The sequence below is a fragment of the Pterocles gutturalis genome, unplaced genomic scaffold (genome assembly GCF_000699245.1).
Source record: "Pterocles gutturalis isolate BGI_N339 unplaced genomic scaffold, ASM69924v1 scaffold36681, whole genome shotgun sequence".
Lineage (NCBI taxonomy): Eukaryota > Metazoa > Chordata > Aves > Pterocliformes > Pteroclidae > Pterocles > Pterocles gutturalis.
This window is the reverse complement of record NW_010106684.1, coordinates 2,114-20,450: the sequence shown is the minus strand read 5'-3', so window position 1 is coordinate 20,450 and position 18,337 is coordinate 2,114. Positions and strand designations below refer to the sequence as shown.

Genomic DNA, 18,337 nt, shown 5'->3' with positions numbered 1-18,337 from the left:
CGGGCCGGGCCGGGCGCAGGCTGCGAGAGGCCGATGGAGCGCGCAGATGCCTCCCTCAGCCTTTATCTGCTGCTGGAGAACAAAGAGGATCAATTAACGTGTGCAGGCATCGCTGGTGCTCTGCCTTCCGCAGGTGCGCTGGGAGAGCCGAGGCGGGATGCCCTTCTTGCCGTGGCTCTCTGAGGAAAGAGTGTTTTCCTCGGTTGGTCTGTGGCATCCTGGCGTTCGAGCCGAGTGCTTGAACCTGGTCTGAGACCGGGAAGAGGCCACGTAGCCCTGATGAGCACAGCACACGTTAAAATCCAGCCAGTGTAGTGCATTGAACACAACCTGAAAGTCAGAAATAGAGACTGAAGCAGATGTGCCCTTGAAAGCCTTCCGTGGGATTCTTCTGAGCCATATAGTAGAACAGATCAGAAGCAATGCACAGCTGTTATTGCATTTTTCCCTCCTTTTGCATGTTTCTTAGTTGCTTTTGAATATTTTTTTTTTTGTTACTGTGGCCTTTTCAGCATTTGAAAAAAATAAAGGAAAAAAATAAGGTGGTCGTGAGAAATTTTGCTGTCAGTATCAGCATGGTTTATGCGTGTTGTAGTCACCCGTGCTAATAGGTAACACTCTGAGAGCGTTCATTTTACAGCCTGCTGAAGACAGTTACTAATTACATTTCTCATCACCCTGCAAAGAGGTAAACAGTGGCATATTTCAGCCAAGGCTTTGCAAAGTATCAGAGTAGTTCTTCCAGTTTAAATGTGACTATCCGCCTACTTAAATACTTTGCAGAATATGTGCCTTCGTAGATCAGCAAATTGAGGTGAGGTTAACTGACTTCTCAAGGTCATGGAGTGTCAGTGACAGAGTTAGCAATAATGGAATCCAGCCATCCTGGCGGCTGGGTCCGTGCTCTAATCATTGGATGACTCTCCCAAATAATTGCAGGTAGTTTAAACATTGGTTTGCGTAAGTGCACGTTAAGGCCTTCAAAACCTTTGCAGACACAGAGTGTTAATAAATGTGCTTCAGATCATTACGTGTAGCTTAAAATAATTGCTCAGCTTGACATAGGAGGGAATTTTGAAGACTTGGTGGCTTATTTTGTAAATATGCTCTCAAAAGGCATAAATTTTATTGAGTTTGTAGTGTAGAAAGGCTTATTGTGTAGCTGTAGAGGGTAGATGATGAGATATAACAAAAATAGATTACAATGTAATTAGACAGTTTTCAAAAAGGAGAATATGGAGACTGGCTGTAAAGAGGTCATCTTCTGAATAAAGAGTTTACCAGATGACATTCTGTAGAGTTCTTTGCAGTTGTTAAGAAAAAAAACAACAAATGCACTCAGAAGCCATGGTGATGAGGCTGTTGGAAGTTAAAATGGGAACAAAAAACTTCCTCGCTTGATTTATTTTTTCAGCAGACACTTGTTCAGTAAAAACAAATCACAATTGCTATTATTTCTGACCCTAGAGAGAAGTTACGTTTCACTTTGTGTTTTTCTCTGTTGAGTTAAATTTATGAAGAAAGGGATTTCAAAGGAAACACTGGCAGATCTGTGCTATTGTGACACCAGCAGTATATATTTAGTAACTTCAGGGAGGAAGGATCTTTATTGTGCTAATATATATATATATATATGTATATATCAGTGAGAATTGTTTGGTCTTCAGAGAGTGTTGGAAAGCAGGCTGGCGTTGTTCAGGTGTTACACTTCGGCCCACGTCCTGTAACGAGCATTACATTTGACAGGTTCCTCCACCTGCCAGAGTTTCATTGGCGCTACCAGGAGGAGTCCATCTGCGCACTGTAGGTCACAGAACGGAGACCCCACATCTTGGTTTTGTACGGATTTGCTTACCTTTATGTTCTGCAAGTAATCGTGGTGGCTATTGACTGGGTAAAGATCACAGGGAGGATCTGCTGTGCTACAGAGTAGCGGCCAGGTTTCTATTGAAATGCACTGGCTGGGGGGCCGGGGGGAGCCCGCGGGGGGCCAGGTTTCTATTGAAAGGCACTGGCTGGGGTGCCGGAGGCAGCCAGCGGCGCTGCCTTGTTCTGAACGCTTACAGGAGTGCTGCTTGAGGGTTAATCAGTGCAAAGAAGTTCTGATGGTACAGCTTTTCTCTGTGAAAGTCTGTACAGTTTCTTGTTGATGAGTGCTGTATGAAAGGTGTGCTGCTATTAATGCTAAAGGATCGAATCTCCCCAGCATAGGTACAGTTCATAATGCGGCCTTTGGGGAAAAATGCTTTTACTGGTGTCACTTGGGGAGATATCCCAGCAAGGTCACTTTTAAGCCAAAATGGTTGTGTCAAAAAGGGTGCTGGTTGCTTGCTTAGAAATCCAGAAATTTGTATTCTGGCTGGCACTGCTCTGTCAGCAAACGTGTCTACTGTAGGCCTGGGTTTGCCAGATGTACTTTTGCCAGTTTGAGTCGTAACTTCTTATCCACTCGAGTTAAATAGGAAAAGGAAGCAATAACAGGATACACTTTTTAAAGATTGATGGCTTTCCACCTGCAAGTTGTGGAATCCTGGGAGGTTTGCGCCCTGTGTTTTCAACAGATGCATATGAAAAATGAGCCTGCTAAATGGCTTAGTGATCCATAGCTCCACTGATGTTATGATTTGTGGGTTTTTGGACACCGAAACACTCGTTACTGGCCGAACTAAAGAAACTGGAGCTGTGGGGTGATGCCAGGAATCAGAATGAAACCTGTGCAGTGTTTAAATAAAAAAACTAAAACATGAAAATAATATTATTTATTATAAATACTATTGAGCCTGCTAAATGGCTTAGTGATCCATAGCTCCACTGATGTTATGATTTGTGGGTTTTTGGACACCGAAACACTCGTTACTGGCCGAACTAAAGAAACTGGAGCTGTGGGGTGATGCCAGGAATCAGAATGAAACCTGTGCAGTGTTTAAATAAAAAAACTAAAACATGAAAATAATATTATTTATTATAAATACTATTTTAAAAATTTTATTAAATATAGTCACTTTAAAAAAATCTAGCAGTTTGCTATTGTTTGTACAGTAGTTTAAAACATTTATTAGGAAAAAAACCCCTTTTATTGATTTCAAAGATTGCCTGTATTTCTGTTACGCAGAATGTATGCAGTATAGATATGTATGAGAACCAGATTCTCACATATGGTTACCGCATACTGCATTGAGCTAACTTTTGTTAACATAAAAGTTAAAAAAATGAAATTCTTAATCTTCTGCTTATGAGAAGTTTCAAAATAAGGTATTTTGTGTTCCTACGAGCTGGCAGTTTTTCCACATTAGCTCTTCATATAGTCTTCATGTATTTGAATGGAACAATGAATCTCCCTTTCCAACAGTATATAAAGTTGTTCAGAAATAATGCTTACGCTTGCTGCACAAAGTGGTTCCAGAGGTTGTTAATTCTGAAACAAAAGGGATTCACCAAAATTCCAAGAAGCACTTGGAACCCAAATTGCCCCTTACAGAGCTATTTCTTTTTCTAGACTCTTCTTAATAAGGTAGCAGAACATCAGCTTGGAACATTATCTTTGGGGATTTGTTTTCAGAATATTATTAGTAGCATTTCAGTGAAGTGGAAACAAACCTGTGCTCTGAAAAGAAACTGGATCTTGGGGAAAGTAATTCCAGTAAGAGCCATAAATTTAGATTCTGCGGGGATGATTTGCTATTTAAAAAGAAAATAACTAAATTTAAAGCTTAGTTTGTGAATAAGAATCAGAACCTGTAAATCTGAAGATATGACAGATATACTCTAGTAAACATCTAAACCTGTGTCATGTTTCAAGTATGAAACGTGTATCTCGTGCTTGGAAATGTGAACATCATGATGTTTAGAATGCAAAAATAAGTATTTGGTTTTGGTTGTTCATAATGCTAGGGCTATTTCCTGCTAGAAAGTGCAGAAACTAAATGTCTTAAGGTGCAACCAAAACAACTTATTAGACTGAAGAACAGCTGCAATGGACCTTGTTTTGTAAAGTTTCATTAGAAGTGGAAATTACAGCTAATGAGTCAGTAGGAACTTTTTGTTCTTTTAATATTTACTACTATATAATAAAGCTGAGCCTCAAAGGACACCTTCAGTTTGATAATTAACTTATAGGAGCTACAGTAAAATATGACGTTCCTGGGGGAAAGATATATGTAGCTGTTTACCTTTGTTTTGTCTGTAGTGCGTAAAGTCAGTGGTATGTGTGCTGAGGAGTCTGGCCTTAATTTTATTTTATGAATTACATTTGGGATTGTTGCTCAGTCAGGTCATGGGTTCTGGTTTTTGTTTTGGAATGTCACTCAAAATAAAATAAAGCTGTGGAGGTGGCAGAGGGAGAATTATGATGGTTATACTTTGGTTAGAGACAGTGGTGGTAGAAAACCTATCTTATTTGTTAATCAAATAGTCAATCCCATATCTGTTTGGTATAATCCCGGTTATTTTTCAATACATTGCCTGTAGCTGTCATGCAACTGTAATGAGAGTTTAGTTTACACAAGGCGTGAAGGTGTTCCCCATTCTTTTGTTCTGAATCTCTGGGATTTGACATACCTCTGTGCCCATGTGAGCAGATACCTAAGTTATTACACCTCATCCGGGACTGCTCAGAGTAGGTCACCCCTGCAGAGAGATTCCTGCCTAAACGGTGACTGCTGCCTCATGTCTTTGTGTTTCCTCATTTCTACTCTGTTTTTTTCTCAGGCCTTAGTGTCCTGAGGCAAGGATGGGTTATCTTTTTGTTGTTTAGGTTGTGTTACAAAGACCAAGCATAAGCAACCCTAGTCATGGACTGGGACCCCAAAATGCTGCCATGATACACTGAAGAAATGCTTATCCATTTATTTTATAGCAGCTTATTCAATAGCTGGAAACCCAATGCAAATATTTTTTTCTATTTCCATATTTAAGTGAAGGTCGATTCATATTGTAGATTTTTACACCTTTATTGACTGCTTCAGTTTATACTAAACTTATGGAAGTAATCTTCTTGCCTTTTCTCTTTTTTTCCCCCTTTTTCCTTTAGAATTGCCAAAATGCTTTGGAATTCTTAAACGATTCAAAAACTGAAGTCTCTGAGGATACAAAATCATAAGAACACAAGAAGCAGCAAGGAGGATTCAGTGCCAATGCAGCAACAAAAAAGACAGCCAGAGTTAGTGGAAGGAAATCTTCCTGTTTTTGTTTTTCCTACAGAACTTATATTTTATGCAGATGACCAGTCAACACACAAGCAAGTGTTGACTCTATATAACCCCTATGAGTTTGCCTTAAAATTCAAAGGTGGGTTTCTTGGGTTAAGTTCTACTTAAGGGTTAGGTGGTGATCTTGAACGGTCCAATTATAATTCATGTAACAAATCATATTTGTGACAAAACCAAACTCTTATCTTTACATGTATCTGTTGATGAATTTGGTGAGGTATTAATTCATGATTTGCTACCACTACTGCCCTTTTCGTTGCAGTTCTTTGTACAACTCCAAATAAGTATGCGGTGGTTGATGCTACTGGTGCAGTGAAGCCTCAGTGCTGTGTTGATATGTAAGTAAAAGTCAGTTGGTTTTGTTTTTTTTCTAATGTATGACATTTGATTATCTTATTTTCTTTTGTTATTTATGAGGTAGTAAATGACAGCATGCACAGTATAAACTTAAGTTGGATAAAGATATAATATATTCCTAATCTATTCTTGTGGCCGTTTGGTCTTTGCTATTATTTCTCTCTAGGGCAGAGGTATTACAATATTGAAGATATTTCCTTCTTTAATATTGTCATTAGGCATAAATAAAATGCTAGTAAATGCATTGTATAGTATAGTTTGTAAACAGCAGTGAGAGTAATAGAAGCCTCCTCTCAGTACTTTTTTGTTATTTCTAACAAGAAAAGCAAGACCCCAGGGTTGGGATTTCTTTGTGAAAAATATTTGGTTGCAGATTGGCAAAATGAAAACATATGCAGTTCTACTGAGCACACTTTCCTGGGCTATGTTTAATAAAGGTACTTCTGCCTGCCTTTCACCTCGTCTGGCTCTCTTGTTCTCAGATCTCTCTTTTTTCTTCTTTTTTGTTCACTTTTTTTCTCCAGTCAGGTCCCAGCCCAATAACAGAGAAAAGATGAAGGCTGGTTAAGTGACCATAATAATGTACAGGGTCTGTAGGCTGCTATAATTCAAAGTAGAGTAGGTATATAAGCTAAAACAGCCCTGCTTTTTTCATCTTCCATTTGGCGCCTTATTCCTGTGCTGATGTACAGATACAGCTAAAGAAGGGATGAAGTACCTAAAAGAGTAGACTGAGCTTTCTGAACAGATACTTGCAAACTGTAAAACACCTTCTGGAATCTCTGGCTAACAAATGGCCAGATACAAAAAGACGCCACTACTGAATGATGTCTTTTGTCAGATGAATAATACCATGCTTGGGGAATGGCTCTTTCCTGTAGACTGTTTTCCTTCGGTGTAATTTGGAAAATTCCAAGGACTCACTGAGTAGAAAGGAAGTTTAAAACATGGAACTGAAAAGTTTCAGTGGGCAGGAGCAATAATCTTAAAAATGGAACAAAACAGGTCAGAATATACCAGTGTATGAGCAAACTATTCTAGTCCTTAGCAGACATTTGCACAAGCTTGATTACTTTTGGTTCATCTTAAACAAATGTCTTTTATTAAATAAAGGAAAATAAGACATATATATGTTTCCAAGGGAATTTTTTTGTGCAGCAAAAACCCCCATTCCATTCCAATGGTTGCTGTCTATGGGCAGTGTTTACTGCTAGGATATGAGCAGTACTATGCAAATGTGGCCCCTTGCCAGATAAACAGATATTCTACAGAGCTTCCAATTATGCAATGGTCTCTAAAAAGAAACAGGAGAATGTATCTGTTTATAAGGGTCTGCAGAAAACATCTCTTTGCTTGGCAGCAGATGCATGTTCTCATAGCACAGTGTTATGTAAAGATTCTGTTTAGATTGGTAGTTAGTACCCTGGTGCTAAGAGTAGAAACAAAAATTTAAAAGGAAACATTAAAGGAGGAAATTAGTTGAATCTGCTCTTCTGATATGCTGAGAGTTGTATGAATTAGGATTGTTGAGGGGGAAAAAGCCTTTTGTTTTAGTGCGGGCAGTTGCCCAGCCAACACTGGAAAGCCTGTCATAAGCACAGTCTTTTGCCTCTAAAGTGATGTAAAACTATGTACATTCCTGCAGCCTTCTCGCTTGGGGGATGACTTAGTCTCTGTTTCCTTGTTGAATAGTCTTCAACTAGATACTGGCTACAAGCACTGGCTATGTGTTAATGATTGTAGATATCTTGATGTGATATAGTTCCTTTAAATTAAGACTGAGACATAAAAATCTTTCTTGCAGCATTTTAATGTATATATTATCACAAAGATAGGTTTCTTTAAGCAAATTTAAGGCTACTATCCTATATTACTAAGGGGAGAATAATTTTTTTTCCCCTCAGATGGCAATCTTCTTAAAGCCAAATCCCTTATATGGAGGTATTTTTTCAGATTAGCTGTTGTTACATTAGAAATTCATAACAGCCCATCACAAAAAAAAAGTTTTCCACTTTGTAAAAATGATTAAAATCTCTATTAACCCTAAGAGCTGGTATGACTTCAAAACCTAAATGTTATAACTTTTTAATGCTAGATATGTAATTTCATAATGAGTTATAAATGCAGAGAGGAGGCAGTTGAGCAGGGCACTGCTCAGAGGCCTGTCTTGCCTTTGATCAGTGTTATTTTAAAACTGTGCCTTTTGTAGGTCCCACATACAATTTTTCCCATGAAATGCCATAAAACTAGAAGGAATGCAACAACTATCACCCTATCTTACTGAGTTTCTTGCTCAATGTATTTGAAACAGTAGAGCAACAGAGTGGTTTCTGGACAGTGAGAAGGTTTACCAAGAAAATAACTGAATCCCTAGCTGTACTCAGAGGATACGTCTACACTGCAGTCTGAGTTGTGATTACACCCAGCAGAGCTCTTGGTAGCTAGTGAAGTATCTGCACCATCGTGCATTTCAATGCGGGCTACAAAAAGTGCTCAGGGTAGCTAGATGGATGAGAAAAGCTCTGATAGCACAGACCTCTGATGTTGGAATCCAAATTTACTCACTGAAAGACAGGTGAGAAATCTTTTGGTAGACATGTATCTGTCATTCTTACTGCACTGTTACATGCCCTTAATGATCGGGTTCTGATTTTGAAAATCCCTTTACACCTAGCTGACTCTTGTCTGTAGAGAGTTTTGCTTCTGAGGAACGATAATTGTAAAGCTTTGAGCCCGGTTTCCTCAAAAAGTTAGACTTCTGCCATCACCTGTCCATGTGTTTGGCAGTCCTACTTTTATTCTTTCCTTCCCTGTCCACTCCAGTCCTCTCATGCCTTTTAAAATCACTGGCCAGCATCAAACAGCTTCAATAAAGGAGGAGGAGTCTTTCAGATAATTGATGTTTCGTGCAAATTGGCAGCTAGGCCTCAAATTGAGGCAAAAGCATGCTTGAGATAAAGAATTAACTGTTCTTTTTGGCCAGCCAGCTGGAGCATATGTATTTAGGAACCAGAGTGAACATAAGGAGGGGAGAGAGAAGGCAAGATCAAATCTTCAGAACACTGAATGATGGAGGAGGTGCTGGGGATCTGGACTATTGCACTGTATCTGTGTGAGGGAGAAAGGGGAAATGTTAGCATGTAGAACATAATTCCACAGGAGACATGCTTCTTATTAGTTCCTCTGTTTGAAAATGTTGTTTTCCTCTGCAGTGTGATTCGTCACAGAGATGTTCGGGCTTCTTACTATGGCGTGATAGATAAATTCCGTCTACAAGTGTCTGAGCAGAGCCAGAGGAAAGCATTAGGGAAAAAGGAGATTATTGCTACTCTGCTTCCATCTGCAAAGGAACAACCACAACAAAAGGAAGAGGAGGAAAAACGAATAAAAGAACACCTAGCTGAAAGTGTCTTTTTTGAGCAGACTTTGTGTCAACCAGGTAGCTGAAATCTTTTACCCCTTCTGTCTCCTAAATCAGTTATGAATAGCTCAAGTGATGACAAAGACTAGACTAAAATACAGTTTAAAATAATTCTTTTTACTTACGTGTAACACTGCTGTCTTTATCACTGGGGGATGACAGTGCCCAAGAACCCAAACTATGGCTATTCTGCTTATGCTGATTATGATTAATAAAGACCCTTTGCTGCCCCATGTCTGCACATCATACCTTGGAGAGTACATCCTTTATTCCTCTGGTGCAGAAGTTCTGTTAAGCCAGTGGGAATTTATCTGCAAAAGGATGGTAGTCATTTTTTCCCTTGGGCTCTTTCAGAACATATGCCCCTTCTGAGTTTGTTCCAAACCCTTAATCCTCCATTTCCTGATGAGCAGGAAATATTGCCAAAACATCTTCTAAAGTGCTCCTTGTTCTGCGCCACCTCCTTTGTCTGTCTCACAAGTACAGAAAAGCACAGTTGCTGGCTGAAAACTCTTTGCACGTTTCATACGTGAGGAAATGAATCAGTGCTCTTGGGCAAATCCTGGCCTGAACAGTTAAATTGAAGTGGTAGGGCGTGATATAAAAAGTATCAAGTTCTACCAGAACTGAATCTGAACTGATTCTTGACTTGACAGTCTACCTTCTTGTTATTTCTGCTGATTTATCCTGTAATATTCTTGTCACTGTTGTTATTTTTCATGACAAGAACAAAAATCAATTCCAGAAAATATATTAACTTGCTTGAGAGTGTTCCTCCTGTTAAAAACAAACTGCTTCATTATTTATACACAGTTTGTTGGCTGGTGAAACACAATTTACTAAAAGAAACTTCAGGATAGGTATTAGTAGGATACATGGTTAAAGCAAACCTGCAAAGATCTCTGGGCTCACAGAACAAAATGTTACTATGAGAGTTGTTCTGGTACAGAGGGTTTGAACCATCCTGAACCATCTGATGCTGGTCTTAATCCAAATGCTGTTTTTCTGCTTAAAAAGCTTGTTGACTACATTATACTGTTTGCTTACAAAAAAACAGTAAACAAAACAACTACAGTCTTTGCATATAGCCTGCAACCTAGAAACAACAGATTTATTTAATTAAAATAGGACACGTATTGCTAGTCACTGAGGATAGAAAAACTTGATAAAAACATTGGCTAATTTCCAGTGGGTCTTAGGAATTTGGTTAGAGGTATTTAACAAACGTGTTAACAGCTCATTTCAAAGATCACACACAGTGTGCCTTTGAGTAGGTTCCAGCTGTAAACTGTAGTGCAACAAAGTGTATGAAGGACAGTTCATCTATAGTTTGCTTTTCCTTATTCTGGTGATATTGGACTGTCTGTTTCACACTCACATCTTTTAAAGTAAGATTGAAATACTGCTAATTTGTGGCATATAAACTGGTCAGGTGCAGCCCTTGAACTCATCTGGCCCAAGAACCTGTGCTTTTGCTGTAGCCAGGTTTTGTTCTGGAGGTGTAAGCAGTTAACACCTGAAAAAGCTGCAGAGGCAGATCTTTCCTAATTGATTACTCATCTCTGAAGGAACATATCAAGTAATGGAGTCAGGACACATGGTGAAACCTCAAGTGTTGCTGAAACATCCAGCTGTCATGAGTGTGTATATATAGCTACTGGGCCTGGCAGGCTCTGTTCCTCCAGAAGGGAGGGGTTTGGGAAGTCATGTGAAAACAAGTTCCAGCATCAGAACAGGGAGCAGCCTTCTCCATTGCAAAATGCAGAAGGTTTAGAAGGGTGAGTTTAAGAGCTGTTTACCACCCTCTCCAAGCTCCACAGGGAAAAAAAAATCTCAGGATATTGCAGCTCCAGTGTACCACAAACATTTTTGCAGAATATTTAACCTTTGTATTGGTTAGATGTTCCTTATATTTGGTACTATCTTGTTTTTCAGAAAACAGAACTGCCTCGTCGGGACCTAGTTTACTAACAGTCTTCCTAGGAATAGTGTGTATTGCAGCACTAATGCTACCTACGTTGGGGGAAATGGAATCCCTGGTGCCTCTCTACCTCCATTTAAGTGTGAATCAAAAGTTAGTAGCTGCTTATGTTTTAGGTAAGTATTTTGGATTTTGTAAATGTTTTCTTCCAACTTCTGTGATTTGGGAAACTTCTCGGTTTACCAGTGGCTTCAGGAAACTTGCTGGAGACAAAGCACCACATAAATTTTGTTTTGCATCTTCACTTGTATTTTAACTTGCAGCCATAGTGATATCAGAGTAAATTAGTTATTGTAAGTGTTTTAGACCAGCTTTTAGTTGATATTTATTACAAACAGGCCTCTACATGTTAATTTCACCTTCATTTGATGACTGGCCAACTGTAGTCATCGCCAACAAAACAGAATGGAATGTGCCGTTTCTTATTCTTCTGTTGAAATAGAGAGTGACTCTATTGCAGAACCAAGATCTCTTCTGTTATTTTGTTTCTCTCTCCAAACCAGATGAGCTGGTCTGAAAGGCTCCATTGACTGCCTTCTTGATAACCAGTTGAAAAGTGTAGAAATAAGTGGTTATAAAGCCTTCCTAAGAGACCACTTCCATCCACAGTTCTTCCTGATTCATAACTTGCTCCTAAGTTAGCAAACATAGATAAGTTGCACAGTTGATTTGTTATGACTATTTTTCTATAACTATTTCAGATTTGAAGAACAGTCATGCTAAGCTCAATTCTCCTGTCCCACTACCTGGCAGAAATGAGGATTTAAAGGAAATGAGCTAGGCAGCTGCAAACTGATAGCTAGAGGTGAGGTAGTGATGAGAAAAGATGCAAGTTCTTAATGGTTAATGCGCACACTCAGTTGACTGACTGACTGATGCAAGTCAGTCTGCTGAAATGGTTTGAAAAGTCCCTTGTCACGCTTTGCCTGAGTCGATGGTGATGTATTTTCAGATCAGGACCTTGCAGTAATCCTTGCTTTGTTTTTTATCTCTAGTTTTGAAAACTACTCCAGTGTCTGCTGGTGCCAACTCTAGTATTGCACCATTTGACTTTATACTTGCAACAATTTAACCTGTTTCTAGACTCACTGTGAAGTTCTTGCAGGTTTTGATTCCTTTGGTAGCAGCATTTTTAGTGTTCATGAAAAGATTCTTCTGTGAGCACCTCTTGCTCACATAGCAAGTTGGTTGCCTTTGAGAAGATGAAACTGTCTTCCACAACGAAGTACAGATGAATTGTGTAGCATTTAATTGAAAAAGGAGGTTAATACCCCACCAGCTGGGCTGTGTGACATTTGAGAAGTATTGCTTTACAGAAATGAGTTAAACCCTTTATTGCCTGAAAGTCACTGTACAAGTGGCATAGGCTGTCCTGTGGCACTTCCCAGAAGCCCGTTACTACTCTGCACTGGTTTAGATAACGCAAGCTAAGGCCGACAGCGGTTGTGGTAGTACTGATTGTCTAGGCTACTACAGACCTTAAGAAATAGCTGAATTCCTCTTAATGGATAAATTGCTTATCTAATGGAAGGCAGCATTGCAGCTCTGTTGTGTCATGCTTCTGTCTTCAAAATCTTTTATCAAGTAAATAACAGTATGTAGTGGCAGGATAGTAAAATGGGCTCAGAAATTTCTTTATCCCTAGTGAGATCCATAGGCTTTAGCTAAGCTCTCTGCAGTGAAAGGCTGTTATATTAACATCATCTGAGCCTGCAAGAAAGTAGGATTGCCTAAGAACTGATAAATTACTATTTTGATGTTATGTAAGGTTGGAATTCAAGGAGCCCTAATGTTTATATTTTTATATTATAATATGCCTCTCTCCCTTGTGCAATATAACCCATGGCTAAGAACTTGCAGATTTGTACTTTTTCCTGTCTATCAGCACATAATTAAAGTGAACTTTTCAGTGTGTCATGAGTAGGTCTATTAGCCCCACATTTCCTGCTTTCATCTGGTTTTAATTGTTTTTAACCTCTATCAGAGCAGTTTTTTTTTTTTTCTTCCCTCTTTAAAGGTCACAACAAAGAATCTGTAGAAAGCTCCCTATGCAGACTGACAACAAAGCTTAACATCTTTGTCTAAAACTAGTCTTTGATCAGTTATTCTGCCCAGAGCAGACACAAAAATGTCTTGGAGCCTTCAGCTAATCTGCCTTATTGATGATTCAGCATTTGAATTACACTGCCCATACCTAGCCCCTGTGAAAACTGCTAGTGTTACACTTACCTAAGTCAAAATCTCGATGTTAAGATTTTCCAGTAGCGAGATCAGTAATTGTTTAGAGTATTTATAGCTTCTTTGACATTTACTTACTAGATATACTGATATACTGCACTTCAGTGTCCTTCTTTTTTTTTTTTACACAGATTTTGACTACATCAAAATTTGGAACAATACTTCTAAGTGAAGTGTATATATAAATTCATTCTGCATGTATTTATGCACTTTTACCTGGCCTGTGACAGGGTAAACTATTTTAAATGTTTTATTCAGTGAAATTAAAGCATTTAGTTCTTAATTCTTGTCTTTCAGGTCTCATCACCATGGTTATTTTGAGAACATGAGCAATGAGTTAATAGGATGTCAAACACCTTACTGTATATTCACATCATGAATGTGGACTGCCTTTTACTCCCATTTGGCTCATTAAGATGCTAGCAAAACTGTTCAGTGATTTAAGATACCTTCAGAAGTGTAATATATTTTAACTATGTATAATAAATGAAAGACTCAAAGCACTTTTCGGTGCTTCTGTAACAGACAGCTATGAAATGTTCAGTGATACCTGTGAAAATAATTTGAAAGACTTTTATATCTACACCTACTGTAAAAAAATCCTTATTAAAGCAACATTTGTTATTTTTAGTCTGTGTTCACATCAGTGCGTGATCACTATAAAAGCAAACTGTCTTATGTAAAATGTTCATTTGGTTTGTGGTTGTATGTGCTGAGGCTGGTGCATAACACTTCTGTATACATAACCAGAAGGATGACAGTCATGACTGATCATTGAAGAAAATGAAAAATTCCATCAGTGAAACTATGAAATAAACCATGAATTTTAGGTGAAGAAGTAATTCTCAAATTCCTTACTTCATTACAATTATATCATTGAGTGCTCATTTTCTTACGTGGGGAAATAATTTCTGCGACAGCCATTTTGTATCACAATTGTAGACAATAAAAACAAGTTATTTAATCGGATCTTTTTATTTCTTAGGGATGCATGCAATATGTGAACTAAGTGGCATTAACAGAAGTTGAACTCACACTGCACACTAATACAAAATTCAGCATTTTTTTTTTCTGTTTTAGAGACCAAACTAAGTATAGCAATAGCATTCCTCTACACCTTCCCTTCCCCCCTGCAGGTAAGATGGGAGATTTCTTTTGTATGAGAAACTCCTGCTCCAATTCCAGTTTTATATTATAGGTGAACATTCATTTTGTTTCATATAACAGCTATTTCCCTTCATTTGACATTTCATTGTGGAGATGTTAAGCTTAAAAATATTGCTACTGCAGAGCCCCTGTTCCTGCATTACCCAGATCTTTATAAGCAGTCTATAATATGCTCTGATCTTTATAAAAAACATTTCAGAAATTAAACTTTCTTTCCCCCTGCATGTTATGGGTCACTTTTCTGTTTATGCATGGAAGTACAAAGAAACTATGCAGATAACAGTGTTGTTTAAAAAAAAAAAAAAAAGAGAGGCTGAATTGAAGTTGTTAATCACTGTACATTTTTTTCTTATATATAATACAAGTAAGTCTTTAAAGAGCAATAAAATGTTACTTCAGTCTGATTCTCAGAAGAGCTGAGATTGTGTCATCTATCAGCGTCAGATGATAAAGTCAAACATTAACGTTCATTTAAAAAAACCCCGTTACTAAATGATTTGAGCACTCTGTGTTCCAGAGCCTGTGCTGCAGATGCAGCGCTTACCACCAGGCACCCAGATCTAGTTTGGGTCACAGTGTTTTCCTCCCACTGTAGAGCTGAGTTCCTGTACCTTCACTGTTAGTCTCAAGTACCTACACCGTTAATTCTGATTTTCAGGGGGTGGCTTAACCTGCTTCCTCTTGAGGAAGGGCAAGGGAATTGAACAGAAGTCAGGGAGATAAAATTGCCGTGTTGTACATTAGCCTGGCTGTTATGTATTGCGATACCTGTATTTTATTATGCTCAAGCTGATTTAAAAAACCCACACAAACCCACCTTTTTTCCTCCCCTTATCCTGGAGTTCCAGTCAAGGTCCAGGATCGTGTTTTGCCAGGTGCTTGCAGAAGTACAGAGGAGAGAGAACCCCACACGCAGGATCTCTGCGTCACTGTAACGAACTCTTGACAGCTGCAGACGCCTTAGTCATGAGGACAGCGCACGCACAAGGCTTGGGGAGTGCGGTTACAGGGCAACAGAGACCCAGCTTGCCAGCGTTTGTTTTCAAGGAATTTAAAGAGAAGCCACTGGTTTAGAAAAACACCTTGACCAACTAAATCAGTAACAAAGAGTTATCAGCAACTAAAAAGACTAAAACATTGGACCTTTATTTTTCAAGGGCAAGCGAGGAGCAATACCCAGACAAAAAAGATTTACTGCACAGTGTAACTCAACAGATGCAGATAAAGCTGGTGCTGGGGCAAAATAAGCATGACAAATGTGAATTTTGTCTTCTTTCTACTTCAGGGAGATTACAGAGCACTGTATAATCACAGATTTATTCCAGTGTAAGACCTGAGGACAGTTTCAGTTCAGCACTGTGAGGGGGGACATATCAAATCATGTTACAGTACAGTGACAGGGAGACACAAGTAAAATTTCACCAGGTGGATACACAAGAGTTAAGATACTTTCTGATGCCTGAATGTGTGTGTGTATATATATATGTATGTATGTATGCACGCACGCACACACGTCTAGTACTTAATAGGGTATGGAAGACACTGAATGCCTTTGGAAATAAGACCTGAGATAGTGAATGTACCTCTTCCTAAAAACACCAGGAAAAACAGTTAAGCGTTCACGTCATTTCCCATTCCTGAGTCTTAACACAAAGAAAACAGTCATTTCCTTGAAATGGAGAAGTATTTTGAGCAGACAGGAGGGCTTTAAGATCTCCCAGCAGAAGCAATCATCTTGTTTACCAGCACTTGCTATGGCACCGGTATCTCAAGCAAACTACGCTGGCAGGCAGGAAACCAGAGTGCTACTGAGATCACTGTCGTGACTGTCAGTCCTGGTAGCTATAGGCTTGGTACGCGATCTCCTCTAGGTGTTTGCACTTGCCTGGCTCAGAAAATGCTTAGCTGCTCCTATTTTCTCTAAAGGAGTGAATCACAGAATGCTTAAAACTACAAGAGCCCCAATATAACTGTTTCAGAGCTCCAGGGACAGTCAGGGCTTTCAGGTAATGAGTTCATTTCACCAGGAGTGCAGCTGATGGAGCTCCCCTGAGACTGGAGAGTGGGTCGAGCAGCCTCACATGGAGATCATCTGGAAACCGATGCAGTCCCTGCAAAGGGCAGCGCTGAGCTATGGCTGACATTTCTCAGAACATGCCCCAGGAAGATAACCCAGTATGCTGTCAGATGGGAACAGTTACTGCTCTTCAACAGCTTAATGGTGGCATTTGCAGCAGCTCCGAGAGAAGTCCATGCACAGAACTGTGCCTTCAACAAAGCAGCGGATAAATCCTTCCTGGAACCAACTAGCTAAGAATTGTCAAAGTCAATCATATGTTACTTCATTTTATGTTCATATGTAGCAAGTATCTGATAACCAACAAGCCTGAACTGGAGAGGCTGCCAAATAGGTTTGGCAATAAATCCCCATATTTTAGTCCTCGTTTGTCAACATCTATTTAAAATACCTTCCTTTCCCTGTAACAGCTTTCCTTGTGAATGCCAAGTTCCATCACCCCTTTCCTTTGTCAGGAGCACGGATCTCATACTTCAGCCTTACGTGAACCGGTAATCCATCCTGCTGGGAGGGCACGGCTGCAGAAGGGAACTTGCCCAAGCCAGTAAACCAGATCCAGGAATATTTTGTTTACAGGAAAGAAAGTTCTCAGGTGCCAAGTGATATGTTTCATAGGGCCTGTGGTAATCCAGGACGACCTCAAAATGCAGGAACCAAGCTGCATAAGGGGTCTTTGAAAACCCCAAACCTTAAATCACTTTCTCTGCCAGGGCGGAGTTGGAAGTTCACGTGCTTTGCCGTCTGACCTCGGGCGAGACCCTCCTGGCCCAAAGCAGCAGTAGTGAGGGCGCAGACGGCAGTACAGAGCACGCAGGGCTGAGTTATCCTGGGCGCGGAGACAGGGGCTGGGTGGCCATGGAAAAACAGATCTCCCCTATGTCCCGCTGGCCTCCTCCCAGTAGAGCTAGAGAAGGCACCAGCTCTCATTAGAGCCTGGGAAGAGACATCCCAGGTTAATGGAGCTGGCACTGGAGTCCCTCTGCCTTGTATGCATAGCTTGCTGCCTGAGGAAATGAAATTAAGGCTGAAACCATTGAAGGAGTGAAGTTTGCTGTTGCCAGCAGCATATCACTTGCTTAGTACTGCTCCATGTAAGCTAGTGAAGGCTGGGAGACCATTGCTACACAGTCTAGCAAAAGCCTTTTAAAGATAACGAACGTATAAATGAAAGGAGTCTAGAGGACCCATGTATCCTCAAAAAATAAGCACTGGAAGTATGAACACGGGCAGGCAACAATCACAGCCTAACAACTAAAGCCAAGTGAGGGGATACACTCACTTTTTGGTCTATTTTTGTCTTCTCTAGAACACAATCTTGCAGCAGCTCTCTGCTGTATGCTAACTAGCTGTTTACTTTGGACAGTGAGCTGTAGCTAATTCATATCAGCTCCTGAAAATTTGCAAAGCTCTATAAGCACACTGCCAATGTAGCGTGGGATTACGTGCAGGCAAAGTAACACACGCTGGTTTTTGAAACAGCAGAGACTCAGCAAAGGCATAATTTAATCAAGAGCACAATTAAAGCGATGGACGGATCTCCTCACTATGAGGAAAGGGGCAGTCAGGTGGCCCACCCGAGTACCGGGCTCCCCGTAATGCCTCTGTTGTGGAATATCAGTTCAGACAGGTAACTGCAGTCAGCCTGATCCCTGCAGAACAAGAGATACCGAGAAGGATCACAGATGACTGTTAAAATGCATATCAAATACATGGAATAAAATAATTAAGAGTCTGTATTGGAACCTAAATCCATGTTTACAATTAAAAGAAAAAAGGGGTTAACAATACAATTTACATTATTGAGAGCATTTTTCCTTATGAAACTGCGATACTCCTGAGGTAAAAACATCAAGGCATTAGGTGAGCATATGCTTTGACAAACAAGAAAC

At 39.7% G+C, this 18,337-nt stretch overlaps 1 protein-coding gene across 2 annotated transcripts; it reads left to right on the top strand.

Moving 5' to 3' along the window:
* Positions 1–5,028: 5,028 nt before the first annotated feature.
* Positions 5,029–14,046, top strand: MOSPD1 (motile sperm domain containing 1). Of its 2 annotated transcripts, none has more exons than XM_010087867.1 (5): positions 5,029–5,286; positions 5,470–5,545; positions 8,777–9,003; positions 10,921–11,082; positions 13,502–13,845. In XM_010087867.1, the coding sequence occupies exons 1-5, from the start codon at positions 5,133–5,135 to the stop codon at positions 13,531–13,533; spliced, it is 651 nt and encodes a 216-aa protein (XP_010086169.1). In that variant the 5' UTR covers positions 5,029–5,132; the 3' UTR covers positions 13,534–13,845. The 2 variants fall into 2 exon arrangements, with proteins under 2 accessions (XP_010086169.1, XP_010086168.1); XM_010087866.1 differs by having other exon boundaries at positions 5,030–5,286; positions 8,777–9,006; positions 13,502–14,046.
* Positions 14,047–18,337: the final 4,291 nt, after the last annotated feature.